At 44.2% G+C, this 21988-nt stretch overlaps 1 protein-coding gene across 2 annotated transcripts; it reads right to left on the bottom strand.

Moving 5' to 3' along the window:
- Positions 1-391: 391 nt before the first annotated feature.
- SOCS2 (suppressor of cytokine signaling 2) lies at positions 392-11456 on the bottom strand. 2 transcript variants are annotated; one of them, XM_054827139.1, is made up of 3 exons: positions 11271-11456; positions 9438-9733; positions 392-8482 (listed from the first exon to the last, which is right to left on the bottom strand). In XM_054827139.1, exons 2-3 carry the CDS (start codon positions 9592-9594, stop codon positions 8034-8036), a joined length of 606 nt encoding a protein of 201 aa, XP_054683114.1. In that variant the 5' UTR covers positions 9595-9733; positions 11271-11456; the 3' UTR covers positions 392-8033. The 2 variants fall into 2 exon arrangements, with proteins under 2 accessions (XP_054683114.1, XP_054683105.1); XM_054827130.1 differs by lacking the exon at positions 11271-11456 and having other exon boundaries at positions 392-2034; positions 8040-8482; positions 9438-10468.
- Positions 11457-21988: the final 10532 nt, after the last annotated feature.

Here is a 21988-nt window from a genome sequence, read left to right as displayed (position 1 = left end):
AAGCATGGCCCTCCCCAATGCCAACATCCAGCCCTCCCGCACCACCCACTGAAAACCAGGCTGATGCCAAGGCAGGGAAGGTTTTGATATGGAAAGGCTGCCCAACTTGTAGAGCGACCTTAGGTGTGCTGCGCCGGGTGCCGGACAGTGCTTTGGGAGGGGGTGTCACTCGTCAGGTGGCATTTGCTACTCCAAAAGTGGTTCCTTGTCGCTCCTGACAAAAGGTGACTGGCAGGACTGAAGTGCGTCACTGAAGGGGATCAGCCCCTGGGTGCTGCTTAGATTGTTCTGGTACTCTGTCACTTCCCATTCGTTGGAATTATAAGGGCTTTAAATTAAATGCAGTTCGAAGAGAGCAATGAATATAAAATGTAGGCGACATGTCATGAACTTGCTTAAAAGTATTATTTTATTAAAAGGCATGTCCAGCATGTAGGTAAAATACAGCACAGAAAGTTTCAAAACATCTTAAACCGTGGGGTTTGAAGTGACTATGTATTGTCTATTCATTTACATTTATTTCAATAATAAAAGTGTTTATTAGCAGTACTGTAATGAATTAAAATGAATTAATTCTTAATGCTGTTTACTTTGATACAAATCATCTCTAGCCAAAGGTGAATACAGAATAGTTAGAAGAAAAGAAGCAGGCATCAAATGTGAAACTTTTGTATTGTTTCCAGGAAAAAAGAAAAAGAACCTCTGCAATGAATTCTAATAAAAGCCCTGCAATTAATATTTACAAAATGTGACTCAGTATTTCTCAGAATTTTTAGTCCATTTTCTTTAAATATATAAATTAATGTAGTTCTCTGTTTTTGAAGTTCAATTTAAAGCTGCTTTGAGGAGACAGATGAAATACTGCAAGCTTCTAAATATTCATTCCAGACATATGAAACTTTTTTTAAATGTAAAGCAATCATTTTAATAATGTGAGAACAAACAAAGAAAATTCACAAATTAGCATGAAAATCAAGCATTGAGAAATAAGTAAGAGGAATTTAAGATTCAAGTCTAAAACCTTTTCACAAACCCAACTTTTTTTGTTTGCAAATTACAGCATACAAAACGGTTGTCTAGCATTTTAGATAAAAGACTGGAAGGTTGGTTTTATTTAGGAGGAGAATAACTACTGCTTTTTGTAATCTTCTGGGTTTTTTCCCAGGCTTTGAACTGGACAAACTCATATACAGTACCTATATTTTTAAAGGTTCTTACTTCCAGGTTAAGCTTTTCAGGAGCTAGTAATGATTTGTGGAAAGCGTTTACAGGTAGCCTAGCAAGAGATTTGCCACTGCTTATACTTTTTCCATATATCCCATTTTCAAACAAAAAAATACCCTTCTATTAAAAATTAACTTACTCTATTTTGTTCCCTTTCAAAGTGAAACCCACCTGCATGCCTGGTTACAGGGGGCTAGTTAAGCAGCCTGCAGCAGGGACTGCATCCTCCATCAGGGGAGTTAAGAGAGACAGATGAATTTCCAGAAAACAGTTATCTTCTCGCAGGCAGTTTCCCTCGCAGAAAGCATGCGCCTGAAGTGCTTCAGCTCATGAAGGAGCTGCGATGACACTTCCACTGCAATCTAGTTAGACGAGAATCTCACATTCCTAACTTACTGTCTTCTCTCTTCCTAGCAATGAAGCCATTCAAAGATATTAACATCATTGCAACTTAGGTTCATATCAATGTTAATTGAAATATAAGTGACTTTTCACCCCACGCTGATAAAGTACAAAATGTTAAGTCTACTGCCCACTTTACAAACAGGTAAATATAGACTCAGTCTTCTTTAATATTGTCTACCTAAAAGAAAATGAACCAGCTTAAAATCCCATAGACAGCAACAGTCGATCCGCAACTTATTCTGTCCCCCAGACTGTGTCAATAAGCAGCACCCTAAGTAAGAAAAAAGCAAATATATGATGTGTAATACAGGTGTCCAGAACAACCCCTCAAATTTGGAGATTCCCCCTGAGACAAACCAAGGGTATGGAGATTCAGCTGAACGGATCCTATTTCAGGGCTGCAACCTAAAGGGATACAACTAAATTGTAACAAAGCATTTTGAAAAGTGATTTTACAGCCTTCAGATATCAGTCTATAATTCTTGTTATCAAGCCTGATCCAAATAACCTCAATAAAGTCAAAAGAAGAATTTGCACTGGGCTTTGAATCTTTTCCCGCGTTTAATCTACCTCTGCATTTCCTATTTGTTCACCGACTGCACCAAATTGCAATCCTCAGCTATGAAACATCAGCTATGAAACAGTTTGACTGAAAACAAAAGGATTTACTTACATAAACCCTGCCTGCCAGTGAAAGAATAATTAAGGCAGGCACATTGAATTTGGGCGTTTTTTACATGTATTCTGTTCTTTGCAGCACTCAGCACTGAACTTTTCCTGGGTATAATCTGTTTGAACTTTTTCCTATTAAATGCCAGCTTGTTTCTTATCCTAATATAAATAGCTTTTGTTCCTGCATGTTTTTACTTCTTAATATAATAGAAAGTAATGATATTATTTTGGTTCTTCTGTTCCTGGAGAGTTAATGACTCCAACTCTGGAAGCAAAAAAAACTGCAACAAAAAACCACCACAGGTGCAATTTTTTTTTTTTTTTAAATAGGATTTAAGTAGAGTAAAATCCACAATTGATCAGGGAGATTAAACACCATAATTATGGTGATATGTTTTTACATTTCCCTAGATGTTCTCGGAGGCACTGGCTACTTCAAAGCCCTGTAGATAACCCAATTAATAAACACAGTTAATCCCTCCTCCCCCCCCCTTGGCAACCCTGGGACCAGGACAGACTGATTTCGCTATAAGCTTATTTTTTTTCCTGAAATTCAGTTACCTAGCCAGACTTTGTTTACATGTGGTTTCAAATTGTGTGCTGATACTAATTACTCCCCTGGACCTTTAAGCTCTACTAATATGCCTTCCGGTGTCATACTAGTCCTGATGGTTAGTTTTTTGATACACCTTGTGAGAAGTGCCACCTCTCCTAGGAGCTGCAGACTTTTCCATGTTCTTTCCCTTTAGTCCTTTCTCAGACACCAAAAGCCAGACAGCTAATTCCCTCCTCAGCAAGCAGAATAGCTTCTCATCTGGTTTCCTGGTGGTATTTTGCCCAGCTTGTAGCATGCCCTCTGTCCAAGACAACAGATAATGACCAGCAATGGTCGGCACCGATGTCCTTCACAGCCCCTGGCAGCGCCAACACTGCCTCCCACTTCCTTTGACTGATCTTCAGCCCGTTGTAGAAATTACCCAATTTCAGCAATACTGTGGCGAACCACCATTTGTTGTAAAGCGAGCTCAGAGGCTGGTGATCTGAAGTTACGTGTCGGTGGAATGTTGTTTCCAGGCACTTTCAGTCATGCTGAGGGCTTAGCAAAATACTGAGACCTGCTGAAGTTAACACTAACAAAGAAGCGGTTTTCAGGAGCTAGGCTGAGATACCAAAGTAGCTTTCTGTATACAGCACTAACCAGCTCAGACCTTTCAAGTGATTTCTAGTTCTTCTATTTGGAAATTTTATGGTTTATGTACAAAAAGTTTCCTTTATTTCTATTGGGTTTTTTTAAAATAAAATTTCTCCTTTCAACAGAAAAGTTTCTTATAATTACTGAGATTCAGTAATACAACTGTTAGAATGCCTCAAGCTATTACTTCCTCTAGCAGTCAATATGATAACTTAGATTTATTTTAATGACAGCAAAGTCAGCAAAAGTTTTGTTTTACTTTATTTTAAATGACTGTTAGACATGACACCCACATCTAAAGGTATCTCTCTGTTTCCATCATGTGTTGTGGCTTAAAAAGAACAAAGCCTTGACACCACTCAACTTACTTTCTGCTAGATCCTAAGCTTATAGCCAAAGGAAAAATCCATAGGAATTTTATTAGGAATACAAGAAAAAAACTCTTGAATAGAACACATAAGTAAATAAAGCTTTTTTATGATCTTTAACATGGTAATTTACCTACGGGAACACTTTGCTAAGACAGGAGAGATGGCTAAGACACAGGCATTCATGCAACTACAGAACCCTGTCCATAGTATCGTATGCAGATTCTGTTTTCTTAACATAATGAGACTTATTTTAATAAGAGTCTCAGATTCTAGAGCTCCACAGTTTTTAGTGAGTAAGTTCCAGATTGTTTTCAGATATAAAAATAAACCCCTCTCCTCCCATTTTTAGTGAACAATTTTTCCTTCTTGCTAATAATTATATATTGTTTGTCTAGAATGTGGTTACATAAAATATAATTAGGACAATAGTGACAAGGTCAGATTAAAATAAAATTACTTCTCATGCAATGGGCACAGCTGCTTCGTTACATTCCCACTCAACCCACCCATTTTGCACTTGAACCATTTTCCATCTCTGGTGATAATACTAGCAGCAGGGAAATACTCATACAATTAAAATGGAGCTATAGTTCACACTTCTGCTGGGTTTAGTGCTAAATTAAATACACTCATCAATTCCACTTTCATCATTCATCTTGCAAGTTATTTTTTATTGTTTTTTTTCAAGCATCACCTTTTAGGATTGTGGGATTCTCACCTTTCCTTTAATGAAAACAAAGAGGTTTTCAGCAACTAACATTCCAGGTATAAGGTGGAAAATCTGAATCCTCAAGACTCAAAAATTAAAAACCAAACCAACACATGGGATGAAAAAAAAAAAGCTTAGGATTAAAGTCTTTATTATGATATTCAGTTGACTCATGGGCATTGAAACTGTGAAACTGGCTTTACTGAACACTGTACTAGCAATTCAAGATGACATATATCAGTTAGAAGTAATTTTTGGAGTCTGAAGGCCAGCAATTTAAAAGCTAGTGCTGGGAACAAGCCGCAGCAACACCCATAAAGTAAAAAAAACCCAACACCAGAACTTTTTAAAAAATATTTGGACAACATGATCGTGCCTGAAAATTCATGAGGTCTACATGCAAAATTTTTGCACCACTGTAATCATGTGCTATCCTCGGATTTTTTGTACCAGAACAAGTCATTCCTCTGTGCTGCCTTAGAATGAAGCCGAGCTTTCAGCAAGCTATAGCGTGTTTAGTTTTACTAGTGCGATGCATCAACCCTAGGGCTGGCATCCTAATGAGCACAAGAACTATGCTTTCATACAAAGAGGACTAGTTCCCCCTCCAGTCTGTTCAAAATATTGTTCACTGCTTCAAGCACACCACAGCTACAGACCCTACTTTTCCTCACAGTAACTACTACAAATGATACAAAATATAAGTCAGTATGCTCAACATTTAGTGACTTGATTCCACATCACAGTAACTACTCTTGATTATTTACAAGAATGACCACCTTTCGCTTTACTAGCACTCCTTGTCTTCAGCCCGCCACTTGCCCTTGTGCTTTGGAGAACCACTAGCAAGCCCAGCGAGCTGCCCTGCATCTGCCCCGTGTCGTTCCTCAGAGCTTGGCTCTGCCCTGGGGGATACCTGGCCTGTGACTGCTTACAGGAGGCTGCCAGTAAGGAGCCATAAATCATTTCTGATATGCACAACACGACTGTCTCATTGCGCTCCAAAGGTCTTATCTTCTCAGTCTGCTTGTTCCAGCATCAGTATTCGTGATTTTAATTCCCCAGGCCAGGGGCGAGCCTCGAGGGAACTTATTTTAAAGGACCTTAGTATAACATGTTCACCACCGAGACACCAAGCATATCATGGCTAAGTATCACCTTTGCTAAAAATGCCCAGTAGTAGGTTAACGTAGCAGCAGGTTAGAATTTCCTTACTGTAAAAGAAGTTATTCCAAAGAGCAGCTATCTCATCGAAAGTAGAGCTAGACAAGAACTGTAAGAGAAGAGATTCATCAGAATGAAAAGTATTCCCAGGAATATGGTTCTTTCACATGCACTCATTACAGGGAAAGCTCCTCAGCTTCAGGATGGCAGATCCTAGCAAGACAGATGACAAGCACAGAACCACCATGTGATTACGGCACACACCTGGAATAGAAGGAAGAGAAGGAAGACCTCTTCTGGGATGGGAACCAGAGGGTGGTTGCTGTGTTATGTGAAAAACTTCCAACAATCTATGTTTTGGCAGGGCATGGGGAAAAATTTTACATAACAAAAGCTTTTGTTTTGTTTTTCAGGAGAAAACTTCCCCCATTTCTATACTAAAGCTTGCATTAAAAACAGGGAGAGAGAATTGAACTCATGGAGGAGGAGGGAGAAAAGCCACCTTCTCCATAGAGAGAACAACAACATATCAAGTATTTGCTACAGCAAGGGACCATCCCCCTCTGCGCTGGGTTCTTGGTGTCTTCCTTGTCTCGACGGCTGTGCTATTCATTTCTGCCAGCATGTTAATAACAAAACTGCATGCATAACACTGCATATTTTGTTAGATGCAACACAATAAGCTGGTCAGTGCCCCAGAGTTTATGGGAAGGGACAGCATCTTGACAGTGCTACAGAGCAGTTAAGTCACAAGGAAAACAAGATTATTTTATGTCGTTTCTATTTCGGTCTGGGCAGGGCTAGAGTACAGCAAGTCTTGACAACCCTCCTTGTTCAAACACATGTCTATTTGCTTTAATTAAAAAGTAAGCTAGGGAAAGAGTTAAAACTATGAAATTGTTGACTGAGGATGAATCTATGTCCTTGTTTCTCTCTTTACTGCTCTCCTATTACTCTCATCTTGAATATTTATTCTGTTAAATACTTTACATTTAGACTGAGAAATGGGTACTGAAGGTCTCAGTCCCTCCTTCCCATTTGGAGGGCTGTTGTAACAGAAAAAGCAATGTCCTATGCTAATACCTAACTACGGGAATTCAGCAGGCAGCCTCTAAACCACTAATCTGAACATAATCCAGCTATACCTTTGAGCAGCATCACAAAGGCAAAGCAGGGGTATTCATCCTCGCTGATACATATGCATTTATTTGAGTATTAGCTAGAAAATTATATAGGTTCCTAAGATTGCTGTTTCCTGAATAGTAGCAAATCCATACATACAAAGATTGGGAAATCATTGTGCAATTTGATTTACTTTATTGAGTAATAATCTGATCGCTACAATGGTGAATTAGAAGAAAAAAGAAAAAAAAACAAAGGAAAAAAACAAACCAACCCCCTCCAAAAAAACCCCCAAATCCATATGTCCCCACATTTTGGGAAACAAGCTGAAGAAAACATTCTACACTGTAGAAGACAGCTGTAACTGCTGATATCCATGTTCTGACATTGGAACTGAGCAACTGCAAGCCTGCAGTGTACAGTCCCAAAGCCTCAACCAAAAGAGACTTAATAGTAATAACATGGATATATCACCACTGGGAAGATGTTAACATGTTAACAAAGATTCTAGGATACCAATCTGGTATAATCAGCAACATACTGGGTTCCTATGAAAGATGCGGCATTCCTCCTTACGGTCAGCTTTTAGAGAACTTCGAAAAACAATGTTTTAAACTGATTACTTACAGTATTCCTTTGCTTGCAGAAAAGCACAAGAATTATAGTTCAATAAAAACTGAATAGATGATCACTTTTTTGACTGGATTTGATTAGTTGCATAACTTTGGCAAGATTAACACCATGTGATCCAGTTAAGCTTTCGGGATTATACGAACACCAGCACCAAATTAATCTTGGAATCAAACAACTGAGATACTTATGAACTCTCATTCGTCTCTGACCACTTTTGCAGTCTCTCCCGGTCCCACTGCTTCAGGTAGCATTTGATAGTGCAGTATTTTATGCCATTGACACAATCTGAACAGATTCCTGGCTTCTCTCTCCTTGCAAGAATAGCATACCACCTTGTCAAACCCCCGAGGATGCAAACTGGGATTATTCTACATAAAGTCTCCCTTTGTGGCATCTGAAATAAAAACCTTTCCCCTAGAACTGCCACTGTTTTGATAGTGAATTCCATGCTGAGTTGTACAACTGGTTACTCAGTTCTTTGGCTGATTTTAAGAACTGCATTTAAAAGTTACTTTACATTGGAGGCGTTTAGAAAAGATATTTATACCTGGTATTGGTACTCTTTCAAGTACTCTTTTAGTCTTGTTGGTAATGGCAGCTCCCAGATCTGATTTGTACACTTGTTTATAGTTATTCTGCAGCGGTGTTGCAGAGATGGAGCGGACGTATAGAGAGGTTTGTTCAAGTAAAGATGAACTGTTCCATTTGAAGGTGTTTCGGTTCTGTCCTTGCACATAAGAACATAATATTCAATCAAATGCACAACGCTGTCGAACTGTTTAAGTCTAGATCTGACACAAGTGATAGAGTCCAGTCTAAATTTGCCATCTTGATATTCTATACGTAGATTGGTCGGTCCTGCTGATGTTTTTACTGAAATAGTCAGTAGATACTCTGAATGTGAACTGTCCCTAACCAAGAAGGTCCCTTCGGGGGCATCCAGTAATCTCTCTTTGGCTTCAGCAACAGTCATGTTGCCCCAGTACCATCCTGTCAAAAGAGAGAAAGAAGGGGCTTGTTTATTTGCGTTTGTTTGTTTGAAAAGCTGCTCTTTGGCTGTTGTAATAGCCCATTTCCTTTGTTGTTTGAAAGCTAAAGTCCTGCAGGCATTGTAAACTTTTATTTGCTATTTAAATTCATTTGCTTTGCAATGCGTTCCGTTTTGACAGAGCCTTCCAGGTCATTGGGGCTTTTTTTCGTATCTATACATACACACGCACAAACTTCCCTGCAGGTTCTGCGAGGCTAACGCCGAAGCCTCCCACTCCACGGGCCGCCCGTAAGGTAGCAGGGACGCGCCCCGCGGCTCCGCGCTGCGCACACGCCGGGGCGAGCGCTGCGTCCGCCCGGCACACGCTGGCAACCCGCAAAAAGCCCGCTTTTGGTAACTCTAGATAGGCTGTTGTTGAAATGAGCTTTGTCTAGCAATCGGAAGCAGAAAGGGATAAGAAAACAACTTCGGCAGTGCGGCTGCCGTCCTAGCAGGGAGGCGATGAAGACAAAAGCCCTTCCCTCCGTCCGCGGCCAAGTCCCACGTCCTGCGGGGCCGGGCGAGCCGCCGCCACGCCGGCGAGCGGGGCGCAGGTACGCGGGGCCATGAGGATGCGGCAGCCGCCCCGGCCGGCGGCAGCACCCGGCCCTCGCTCGGCCGGCCATCCCGGGCTGCCGCCGGGGCGCGGCGCTGCCGGTGCTTTCGCTTCGACCGCTACAATCCGCGGAAGGTCGGAGCCGCCGCCGCCCCTCGCCTCCGCGGGGCTGCGACCCCGCAGCGCCTGGAGGCGACGGCAAGCGTCGCCCCACCGCCCGCTTCCCCTCTCGGCCCGGCGAGCTCCCCGCCGCCGCACTCCGCCTCTCCCGGGACCGCGGTGCGGCGGCGAGACGGGCACCTAGGCGAGCGCCGCCGCCCCAGGCACTCCCCCCTTCCCGGCTGGCCGCCCGGACTTACCTGCCCGCTGCAGCTCCTCCATGGCTGTGGCCAGCAGCGCCGCCTCACAAGGCTCCTCGGCAACAGCCGCGGGTGCCGCCGCCGCCGCCCCGGGATGTCCTCGGCGCGCCCGGGCGCCCTCCGCGCTCTCCAGGGACTCGGCGGAGCGCAGGGTCATGGGGGGCGGCGGCGGCGGCGGGCGCGGCCCCGCTCGCACGTAGGTCGGGGGTTTCCCGCGGGGAGAGAACTCCGCTTCGCCGCCGCGGTGCTCAGCGCCGCGCCGGGTGCATGGCCCCGGCCCCCGGCCCGGGCGCCGCCTGCGAGCGTAGAGAGAGCGTGGTTAGCGGCGAGCCCCGCAAGAGAAGCTCCCGACACAGCCCATGCGCTTCTGGCGCTCCCGCTTCGGAACTTCCCAGCATCCAGAGGAGGGACCCGAGACGAGAGATCACCTCCCGGCGGAGCGGGGGAGGGACATCTCCTCCCCCCACCCCCCAGCCCGTCCTCGGCGGAGGGGAACCGGGGACGACTCGGAGGCGGCGGCCCGCGAAGGTGGTCTCGCTTTATTGCAAGGGCAGACCCGCTGATGCGCCGCTCCCTCAGCTGGGGTAGGCGAGCCCGGCCGGCAGCGCTGGGAGGGCGTTTAGGGAGGGAGGAGGTCGCGGGGGAGAGCCGACCACGTAAAGGTACGAGTGGGGAGGGGTAACCACGGAGCGGGGCAGGTTCCAGACCCGGTGCTGCCCGGGTTGCACGCTGCCGTGCGTAGGAACGACACGGTACGCCTTTGCAGTAAGGTCATACACGAAGTCGTACCTCTAGGAACGGGAGCCCGCCGTGGGCCGTGCTGCCGGGGTGGGAGCGAGCCTCTCCCGGGCAGCGGCACACCCGAGGGGCTGCGGGGCGGGTGCGCGGGCAGCGCCGGCTGCCGCGGCTCGCTGGCCGCTTGGGTACGGGAAGGGGCAGCGCGGTGGAGGGCGCGATATATTTAGCGGGGGGCAGGAAACGTGCTTTTCCCGTTCTATTAAATACTGATAGTATAAAAAAATATCTTTCCGCTCCGCTGAAGCGAACGGGAGGGACAAAAAGAGCCTCTTGCTCGCCCACCGTCACGCCGGGAGCGACACGAAGTCGAGCAGCGCCAGCGAGGGGGAGCCTAGCCGGCTTGGCCGGGGGCGGGGAGTGGGCTCACGGGGAAGACCGAGACCCCCGCTGGTGCTTGCGAACCGTGCAGAATCTCAGCCTCCAGGTGCGCAGCAGCCGCCAGGTGAGGGGTCATGCCGGGGTGGCTCCTCGCGTCACAAGCTCCGCGGCGGAGCTCAGAAACTTTTCCAAAGTAAACTTTACTGGCAGCTGACAGGTTGCTCTGCCGGGTTTCTATCGCAACATATGCGGGCACATACGCGGCAACCTCCCGGCAAAGCCCATCCCCGTCCCCTTATCCCCCGCGCAGGACCTCCCGCCGCCGGCTCGGGGACCGGGCGCAGGTGCGCCTATCGCCGGAGCGGGCGCGGGGCCGCCGGCCGTAAAGCCCCAGCGCAGGTGGGAGCCGGCTTGCCGGAGCTGGCCCGGGCGCGACCCCTTGTGAAGGAGAAGCGCCGGGACCGCCTGGCCGCCAAGTGCCACGGCCCGCAGGAGCTCGGCGGGGATGGAGGGTTTGCAAGGCGGTGGCAACCAACTGCAGCGGGGCGTCCCCCGGCAGGGACAAGGAGCGCCGGAGCAGCCCGCCTCGGGAGAGCCTGCATTCCCGCCTGTCGGCAGCTCCGTCGCGGGAACCGGGCGGCAGGCTCCCTGCTCTCGAGGAGCGGCAGGGCACCGGGCGCAAGCGGTGGGGGGTACCACGACGACGACGGGACTCACCAGGGCTCGGCGGGATGGGGCTGGGGCCGCCGCTGCCGCCGCCTGGAGGTGGCGCGGTCAGGTTGTTCTCGCTCCCGGCGGCGTTAGGGGGCCGGTGGGGCACGGCACCCGCCGCCGGGGAGAAGCGTCGGGGCTGTGCTCGGGCAGACAGACAGGCTGCCGCTGCCGGAGGAGGATGGTGCTCCTGGGGAAACAACACCCTCCGCTTCCCGTCTCCCCGGCGCGGGCGGTCTGTTCGCCTTTGATTGCGAAGCGAGGGCATCCTCCCCCCGCCGCTCCCCCCTCCCGGGATGGCTACATACAAAGGCTGCTTTCCAGGAACTTTCCAGGAACCGCATCATGTGACAGGACCCGCTCCGGCGCCTCCACTGCGATCGCGGCCAGCCGGGGCCGACGCACCGAGCCGCCGCCCCTTGTCACGCCGGGGCAGCGGTCGCTTAATCCTTCTCCGCGGTTCCCCGCCCGTGTTCCCCTTTTCCCCTAACCTCCGCCCGCGGAGCCGCGGGAGACGCGCGGCGAGCAGGTCAGTGGCCGGGGCCGCTGAGGTACCGACGCACGGGCGGCCGTTGGAGCCCGCCGGCGCGCGGGCCGTGCCTCGCGGGACGGCGCACGCCGCCCCGCGAGGCACGGCCCCGCCGGCCGGCTCCAACGGCCGCCGGCGCGCGGGCCGCGCGGCACCTCCTGAGGTAACCGGACGAACGCGGGAGCGCGGTGTGTCGCCCCCCTCTCCCCCGCGGTGGAGCGGGGGCGACGGGTTAAGGGCGAGGGGCGCTCGGCCTGCCCGGCGCCGTCAGCTTCGGGCACCTGAGCGCGGCGGCGAGGCCCGCCCTCAGGGCCGGGAGCGAGGCGAGCCGGTGCCAGGAGCTCCGTGCCAGCGACTTGCGGCGGCCGAAGCTCCTGGGACACCCCACCCTGGTCTCCACCCCCCTTCACCCTCCGGCGCTAAATACCTCGTTGCTACAAACAGCCATTACCCGCCGATGCGCGCGCCGCTCTCCCCCCCCGCGATTTTTTTTTTAATTTTTTTTTTTTTTTAAATAAACTCGAAGCTGTTTTTCGGCGTAAAGATGACTGATTGCGCCGCGGGTGCTGTTCGGTAACCAGCCGCCTTCCGCCGCTGTCCGGGCGGCCTCAGGCCGATTTTAGAAAGATAAAAAAAGAAATAGGAAAGAAAAGAGGGGAAACAAAGCGATAGTAGCCGTATTAGTCTCACCCCAGCCCCTTGGCAGCAGGTCAGGGCTCTCTGCAAATTGCACGGCCGTGTTTGGGAGGGAGTATTTTTCGGGTTTGACGGGCGAAGGATTAAGGGGTGTCTTTTTAAAGCCCTCAGGAAAACAAAATATAAAATAATACAAATCTCTTTAAAAATCAGGAGGTGGGGGGGAAGCCTTTGTTATCAAAGAGATAAATGAATATGTATGAGGCTGGACGGTCTGGCTGAGGGAGCGGGGCAGCACAAGCACGCCAGTTCCCCTGCACAGAGAAAGCTCCCACAGGGAAGCTTCTGCCTTCGGTCATACTCCCCAGGAACTCCGAAAATTCGACGTTTCTTAAAAAAAAAAAAAAAAGAAAAAGGACCGTGGAGGACAGTTCTTGAAGGCTTTTATAATAGATGTTATTTATAATTTTTAGACATAAGGGAATGGATGAAGAGCATTAGAGTTAATAGTTCTCTTTAACAATAAGTGCTATATGTAGTAATTAAGCAGATTCATCTGAGAAAAAATCTACTTTGTTAAGTGAATTGGTGAATATGGTTTAATCTGTTTGCAATGCCTGGGTGCTTTTGAATTTAATTTATTCAGTTTATGAAAAAAGGTGGTTTTAATCACTGACAGCACCACAGATTTAAAATGAGGTCTGAGGAGCAAACATGGTCTTTCTTACTTAAGCATTCTCAGAAATTGTTTAAAACAATTTAGGTCTTGAAGGTCATTCTTGTTCCTGTTTTTGTCCATGCAGTTCTGATAGCCTCAGATTCAGCCTCCAGTGACTCTTGTGGAATTCTCACTAACTTTTTGTTGGATAGATATGAAGAGGGGGGAGAATATGTCTGTGTCCTTTGAAATTTAGTTGACAGTTCTGCTACCGATTATATGAGATCTTGCATAAAATCTGATTTACTTTTTCAGAATTGCACTGGCTTCACTCAGTTCAGAAGAGCAAAAAAAAAAAAAGGAATACAGATCTACTGTTATTACTAAAATAATTCCTTACATGTATATGCAGACACAGAGCTTTTGCTCAAAATTATGTTATTTTGATACAATAGTGTTCAAATTAGGGCTATTCCTTTAAAGTTCACTAATTCATCTTAGAGAAATGGAATGCATCTTGTCTAGATAGAGAGCTGCTTTTTTTACGGCTTAGCTGTAGTTCTCTTTCCCAATGTTATTTATTAATGGCATTTTTATGTGGATAGTATCTCAAGACTTCCTTTGCTTCTGCTGTTTATTCGTCACTTGAAGTCATAATAATTTGTTTCTAAAACCACAGCTGGCTGCTATAAAGGCAGAGAGAGGAAGACCATGATTTATGCGGTGAACAAGAAACAAGAACAGAATAATGTAATAAATACTTGTTACTTAAAACTTCAGATATTGTTATGAAAAAGGTAGAATAAAAATAGGCAGTATATCAGCAGGATCTTTCCTAAGCAGAGTTCTGTTAATTTTTTTTCATGAGAAGATAATGTCTTTTAAAAATAGTACTAAAGATCTGATAAATTTACAAGAGTAATGAAATTCAAACTTAAAAACTGCAAATCGATCTGTAAATGACACTTTGGTACCTCATAAGAGTACTTTGGTTCACAGTTACCTTTATTCTCTGGTATAAGACTTCCATAAGCACTATAGGCTTGATGGAATAAGTTAGTATTTCACTGTTTCCTTCAAAAATGTTAGTTAGCCGGTTTTCTCCTCTGTGTGCGTGAGTCTTTCACACAGTCACAGGGGAGAAAAAGAATAATTTTAAGTGTAAGAAAAGGTGATTAAATTAAATTACTTTTGGGATTATGGGCCACATGTGGTGCATTAAACTACTTTAAGCTACTTTTTAGCTGCTTTGGCATTAGGATGTATAATACATACTTGGTCTGCCTTAAGTAGTTTACTGTATAAAAAAATAGAGTGGGGTAGGAGAAAGATGAGAAATGGAGAATGAGAAAAGAAGCAGCACGGAGATCTCAGACTCTGAAAACTTAGCTTTCCATCATGTAAACAAAATAAGGTTTTTTAATTTGCCGTGTAACAAACAGTAATTCTTCTAAACAGACTCACTAGTATGAAGAGAAAATTAGTTTATACAAATGGGGATTTAAAATTTGTAAGTACAATTGAAGCCAAGTGCTTTATTTATTTTCAGTCTGTATGTTTTGGGGTAGCAATTCTAGGAAAAATCATGCCTGGATGTATACAGTTATGAATTCTTCTGAGCCAGTTTTAAAGGCGTATCATCCGACTGGAGATGAAAGGCACAAACTTAAGGAGTCTCTGATTTCTTTTCCAGATACTTTCTACCGTGCATGAATGTTTTGATTTGGACAGTATATCATCTATATATTAGATATTTTAAATCGAGATTTATATTAGTAGTGAAAACGTGAACATTAAGAGTTCTCAAAAATCACAAGCAGAATATATTGTTTCTGACTTGTTTTCAAATGTATGTGCTCAAAAAGAGAAGGGGAGGGATGAGTGGATTTATTTTTTATTTTTCCTTTAGGCAAAAATCCCTTTCATGACCAAGGAAGGAGGCAGCAACATTTTTACAATACCGTGAAGTGCCTGTTGCTAGAAATGATTTTCACTTTGTTCCTGAAAAGTATGCCAAATTTACTGGACAGCTAGCACACTGGTTTATTCGTATAATGTGACGTGAGTGGAGGAGGGGGTAATGCATTTTTGGCCCAGCTGGTTTTGCTAAATTTGCTTTGATTTGCTGAAAAGGTTTACTGATTTATTTAGCTAGATTTATCTAGCTACCTGAAAGAATACAAGGGGCCTCTCCTTGCTCTTTGCATCCTTTTTTACCTGAAGATGCAGCACAGTATATCCATTATCCATGACATACCATTTGGTCAGATAAAATCCACTTTAGTTAAAAGGCCAGCTGTTGCTTATCACATATGTTTGTTTATTGACCATACTTTGACAACTGTTTACCCAAACTGACCTAAATAACAATGTATAACTGCCACGGTTCCTCCCTGCCCCATGATTACAGTGGTCAGGCAGCATGTCTGGTTCTTGAGCAAAGAAATATGAACATTGAGCCTTTATCCCAAGCAAATTAGAACAAGTTAATTGTAGCTCCGCACCATGAACAGGGTCCGCAATGCAAGCCCTTAGAGGTTTTCTCACTCAGCAGTCAGGAGGAAGGTTTGCTTATTTCACAAAGAGTTCCTAAAACATAATAAATACAGCAGAGAGAAGACAAGTATTTTCATAAATGGGATCACTCTGCTCTTTCCAGCTACCCGAGGAACAGAATGTTTTGATGAAATAAATTATGATGTATACCAAACAATTTTACTCTTAACCAGCTGCCACCTTATTTCCTGCCATTTTTATCTATTCAGATGTGGTTGCTTTATCTTTCTTGAGAAAATACATTTGGTAAAGGAGAATAATCAAAAATTCAGTGAATAATTTCTATGAAACAGTTGTGTTCTAAAAGAAAACCAGCACTTGTAATTTAAAAGCAAACCATCGAGAAATAGCACTGAGAGGAGTACTTTGAAATAACATCCAGATTATTTTCTTTCAGGGATGGTTGAGAAAAAGAAGGGTCATTTCCTTTAGTTCATTGACTAGGTAGACGGATAATCACCAGCAAGCATGAAACTCGGACCATAAAAAGGTGGCATTTAAATCCTTGTCTTATCTCATCATGTGCTTTATACTTTGCAAAGCTCACGGTAGCATCTAAAGGCCTCAACTGCATTGAGTAAGAGGTTATCTACACATACTTAGGATCTTTAATTAATAACATTAAGTGTAGTGCTTTTATAGTTTCTCTAATTTACTGTTTACCATAATTTTGCTGGACTTGTCAAGGAAAAGTGGAATGTGACGACACAGGGTACTAAGTATAAAAATGGTAATTTATACAGCAGTTTTCACCTTATACCACGTTAACCTTCTTTAAGTGAGCAGAATTCTGTCACTTTGTTATTTTGTGAACTATGTGATTTCACTCTGCCTAGAACTAGCTAAATATTGCTGAAAGTTACCTGAGGATAATTTGTAAATACACATGCTTTGACAGCATTTTCTTCCGTGTCACACTTCCTTTCTATGAACACGCTAGAAAAAAAAAGATGACTGGCAAGAACTGTTTTGATAGCAGTCATTTTAAACAGCTACTAGGAGAATAATTGCTATGGATTTTAATATTCAGATTATAGCATAAGATACTGTGACTGTAATATTTATTTACCTTGTTTGTTGGCTGAGAAAATGTGTATATGCCTGAGAAAGTGCGTATAGGTGTATATATACACATACACCTATACATACACTTGTTCACAACCACGGTCTTTGAAGTTCTGGATTTTTTTGAGAAATATACACTCTTGTCTTTGTTTTAGAAAAATCCTAGAGATAGCACAGCTGAAAGCACTCTGAAATCTTGCATTCTCGTTCTACATGCTGCCAGAAAAAACAAGCCTTTTATGCTTGAGGAGGCTTGAGATGTTTTCTTGCCAGTTATGAGTCCTACTTCTCAAAGCAAAAGAGAGCAAGTAATGTCTGTGAAAAAAGTTTTCGTGACAGACGGCATGCAGGCAGCTCTCCTGTGCTCTGTCAAGCCATAAGTAATTAAAATTCCTTTGTCGGTGAAGAGTCAGTTCTGAAACTAATAAGGAAAATTAAAACAGGTGATGCAGTGGCTATCTCCAAAGGAGAGAGTTTTGAGTGCAAAATAAAATGAAGATGAAGAAGAAACCAGGTTATATGTCTCTGAATAAATGGTCTCTGATCAGAAAAAGATTAATTTTAAATCACTGTTCTAGTTCTTATATTAAAGATGGTTTAATTCACCCAGAGCTATTTGGCCTTGAGGATGAATTCCTACAATTAAGTGTTTATGATTGAAAGTGCTGCCATGGAAAGCAGACAGATGAATATCATTTCAGGAGTACTGTGAATCATTAAATGAGTTGTAGAATCTTTTCCTGGGCATGAGCCGCTTTTAAATTTCTGACTAAGGCTATAATAGACTTCAGCATAAGGCCTGATGTGTTGCTGTATTTAGGAGTTCGAATAACAGGATAATCAACACTTACTAACATGTTAATATAATTTTAAACTTCTTGCAGTTAAATGAAAATATGCTGACCATGGTATGTGTATATGCTGCTCGGATCAAATACCTTTTCCAGATTAGTGCGTTGAGTGTTAGTGTCAGGTAATGAACTTAACCTGCCCCTGACGTATTGGTTTCTTTTGGCTCAAGATAGGCATGGCTGCTTTCCCTGCCTCAGTATAAAGAGAGGCTGGACGTTGAATGTCATACAAACCTGAACAGATGACAAGAAAACAGTGCTAGCTGCCAACTACCTTCTCTCTCTTTATTTATCATGATTAGTGCTTGATTTTTGTCAGGAAGGCTCAAGGCGTCGTCCTGTAACTGGTTGGCATGTAAACTGAAATACAGGCCAGACAGAGACTGGCATTTTTTTGGGCTCAATGGAGGAAACAGACACAAGGCTACTCTTCCTGGTTAGGGAAAGAGCGTTGGTCCACAGCTCGCCTTTTCTTGGCACTGCCTGTCCATTCCCAGGATTGCTTGCCCCTCCTGTAAGCAGTTTTGCTAGGTGTGTGGATATTAAAGCTCAAACAGTAGTAGATAAAATTGGATAGACTGCTTAAGGCAGTTACCATTGCCCCTCATACTGTACCTGAACCATCCTTCCCGTGGCTCTGCCTGCAGCAGGCATGAGAAATTAACTTGTGCATCTCCTCCTAAACAACTTCAGCTTTCAGTTTGGTGTGTTAAAATCAACGCCAGTTTCAGCATGGCTCAAAACTGGAGTTGCTCAGGAACGGCTTCATGAGCTGTTTGGTCATGAGGTGGCAGATTCTGTCATGGGGTGGGGTGAATGGTTGGGGATGAGAGTGGTAACTCCTTCAGCCATCTGATTTTAATCCCTTACCATATGTGACTTGAAGTCCTTAGATGCCCTCTACTGTCATACACCAGAATTAACAGATGGCTCTGTGTAACCAAATTCAGATTTGCTGAAGTTTGTTATTATCTCTCTGTCTTTGTAAATGAATGGGGGAGGGGAAATAATATCCATAATTATTACAAAATATGCAGTGTCTTTTATGAAGTGTGAGTTTGGGCTAGACATGTTTTCTGACTTTCAGTGCCATTGTCCTGTATTTCAAAATTTTAACACTATTTTTAGCATTCTCTTCAGAGCTCCTTTCTCTGATAAATTATCCCTCTGGGAATAAATTTGATCCAGAAAGATGCCTGAGGCACAGCAGAATTTTTCCACAGCATTTCAGGCCACATCATGCTAGATGGAAGGAAGCTGCAAAACCTGCTGCTGTAGATCAGTCTCTGTTCTGGGAAGGAATTAAAGGATGCATTTAGCCATTGGATGTATTGTTTGCGTACGACAGACCAGCAGGCAAGAGTCTATATCTAAAATGGAACAAGAACAAAATTTCTGTCCCATGTTTGCCTGTGTTATGACAGTTTTGTGTGCTGGCAGGCACAAAGCAATCCTAAGTCAAACAGAACTAATCCTGGAGGGAATCACTCTACAGGCTCTAAGATTCAAGTGTTTCCGTGGTACTTGAGCTTTAGTTGCCTTGGTTGTATCAACTCCTTTTCCCTTCTATAAGCAAAACCCAGCAAAACAATCCCACCTTTAATTCCCCAGTGTAGGTTCCTAATGCTGATTTGACTGAGTGGGTTTGGTCCAAATGAAATCAGCAGCCACGTTTTGTGTACATTTTTAAACATGCCTAACCTTTTCTGAGGACAGTCTATTACTGTTCATTCTACTCTAGGTGGTTGCCAGGGATGTTACAGATAGAAGCAGGTACGGTAGGAGGGAGCGCGAACTTTGCAGTGGAAAATGTGACAGTGGGGATCTGCTCCGGGTAAGTGAGAGGGGACATGTAGAGAGGACATGCAGGAGGGCCTCTGCCAGGCTAGTAAAAAGGTAAAGCTTGGGCTCATTGTAGGGGTGAGCTTTCACACTCTGCTTTCTTTTCCTTCCAGCACAGTCCTCCACTTTCAGGCACACTGGTCTAGAATATACTACGTACATTTTTCAGGACCTTTTGTAATTTTTCCAGAACATAATCTCAAACTAACAGAAGTCCATAGCAAAATCTTGTTGTGAATGGGAGCTTTGTTCTGTGAGACTATTTCTGAAAACGCCTGGTTCTCTGTTAGCCATTGCATAAAAGGCTGAAACATGAATTTGTTCATATGCTTTTGTTTTCAGCATGTTCATTGCTTCTAACCCCCGTGCCCCCTTCCTCCAAGAAATACGTGAAGCTCTTTAAGTTGTCCTGGCAAGTGGACTATATATTGTTATGGTGGCAAACCTGTGAAGCTATACCAATTTATACCACCCGACAATGTGGTCAATTGTATATATTTTTACTATATCCATATTTTTCCAATTTCTTCATGTTCTTTCAATGGCTTTTTTTTTTTCTGTCCATCAGGGAGTGGAATCCTGCATCCAGAGAATGTAAATAACAGCTGTTTCCACTCAATTTGCATTTATCTACTTAACACTTCAAAATAGATTATTTCTAGAAGCTTTCACAATCTAGTCAAAATTCCTACTTAGTCAGAGGTACTAGTGAGATGTTAATGAAATCCCTTTGGACTGGCTGATGGAAAAGATGCAGCAGCAACAACAAAATAATTCCCCAAACAAGACTGATCAGTTATGCTTCTGACAGTTATACTTCAACAATCAATTGAAGCATATCTTTTAATCTCCTTGGGCATTTTCAGGATCAGTTCCTTCGGCTGTGCTAAGGGGGTGAGAGTATGCCAGCTAAGGAGATGAATTGTTAAAAAATCTGTGCTGAACTGGTAGTGTATTTCTAGCAAAATTATTTTCTCATATGAATACAGCTGAAAAGGAAAAAAAAAAAACCAAACCCAAAACAACACCTGGCAAGCTATTTAAAGTGAATAGCTTATTTGCCACTGTCACAGATTTTTTAAATAAATAAACCCCTTATGTCCTGCAAATAACTGAAAAACAGCTTGGTTTTTATACCACTATTTTCTTTTGTTGACATTTCACTAGCCATGAAATGGAAACACAGTATTTGTATTTAGTAATGCCTAAATGAAGATTTTAAGAATTATGTCCAATTACTGTTTTTTTCTCCAGAAAACTTTGAAAGCTTTTCACCTCATTATTCTGCTAAATGCCTCAACTTGAACCATTTCTTTAGATTTCTTTGATCCTCGGAAGGTTGAGAGTTACAGAACATTGACATTTAGTGACCTTGGGTACGGTTCATTTACTCCGATGTGGGCTGTTGAAGAAGATGCTTGCTCCTAAATCCAGATTTTGTTTGAAGTTATGGAAATGCACTTTCTTCTCTGCATATTTAATTTTGTTTATCCAGAAGAAAAATCCTTTTATTTTTACATGAGTCTCAACTGTGGCATCTCTTAACTGGATTGGACAATCTTGATGACTCAGGTTGTTTAGAGAGAACAGTAATTACGCATGTCTCGAGAAACCTCATTCAGACTTGGTAGGTCTGAACAGACAAAGACAACCTGAGCTCAGTTTGTCTGTAAAAACAATGTGCATCCCAAGTACCTGATTTCAGAGGGCATGCTTGTATTTCTAAAGTAAGTCCCTGATGCCAAGAGGCTTGGCTTATATTCACTCTAGCTGGGGCTAGTTCCCTTGAGGGCAGGCTCCTATGTTCACATCCCACAGCACTCCTTGAACTCCTTCTCGTGCCCCTATGGACCCAACATGTAATTCTGATTTTTTGTGTATCTTGCAGTTTGAAGTATCTGAAATTATGTGAAACCGTACTGCAGCCTGTGAGAATGGTGCTTTTCTAGCATGAAAGTGAGGGTATGTATGATGTGTTTTGGGAAGCAGTAATGTTTGAGGGTGCAGAGTCAGCTTGAGCAGTTTAGAAGAGCAGTAGGGTAAAGTCCACCAAGACGTGATCCTGGGAGCAGAACTCTCCCTGCAGGGCTGTGCAGCTGTTGATTTAAAGGGGGCAGGCTGGAATGGGGGAAGTAAGGAAGAGGTGTGGGGATCAACAGCTGGAGCTCGCTCCCCAGCCTGCAGCAATAAGGACATGCTCAGAGGGACCCAGCGTATCAGTCTGCTACTGGGGACCACCTCTGGCTCAGGCAAAGTGTAGACCAAGGTATTTTGACTGCATGATAAATGCTTCACTCTTAAAGAAATGTAAGGCTTCTCATGTATCATTTCCACAAAGTCATGAGTTAAAATCTTGGTCGTATTGAAGCAAAACACTCACCAGGTTCCAGCGACTCAAGGTTTTGCCCTCAGTCTGGACAAGGACTGGCTAAGCAGCTTGTAGGTACTAACCACAGCTGCTCTCCATCAGGCCTGCCGCTGCTCTTCTCTTCCCATTGTCACCTTTCAGCCTTACCAGTGGCCTCCTTGGGCTCATTTCACATCTTTGTCTTCAACAAATATGGCCATATAAAGTCAGTAAGTTGTA

The sequence above is a fragment of the Grus americana genome, chromosome 1 (genome assembly GCF_028858705.1).
Source record: "Grus americana isolate bGruAme1 chromosome 1, bGruAme1.mat, whole genome shotgun sequence".
Lineage (NCBI taxonomy): Eukaryota > Metazoa > Chordata > Aves > Gruiformes > Gruidae > Grus > Grus americana.
The sequence above is the reverse complement of the archived record's forward strand: the minus strand, read 5'-3'. Positions and strand labels throughout refer to the sequence as shown.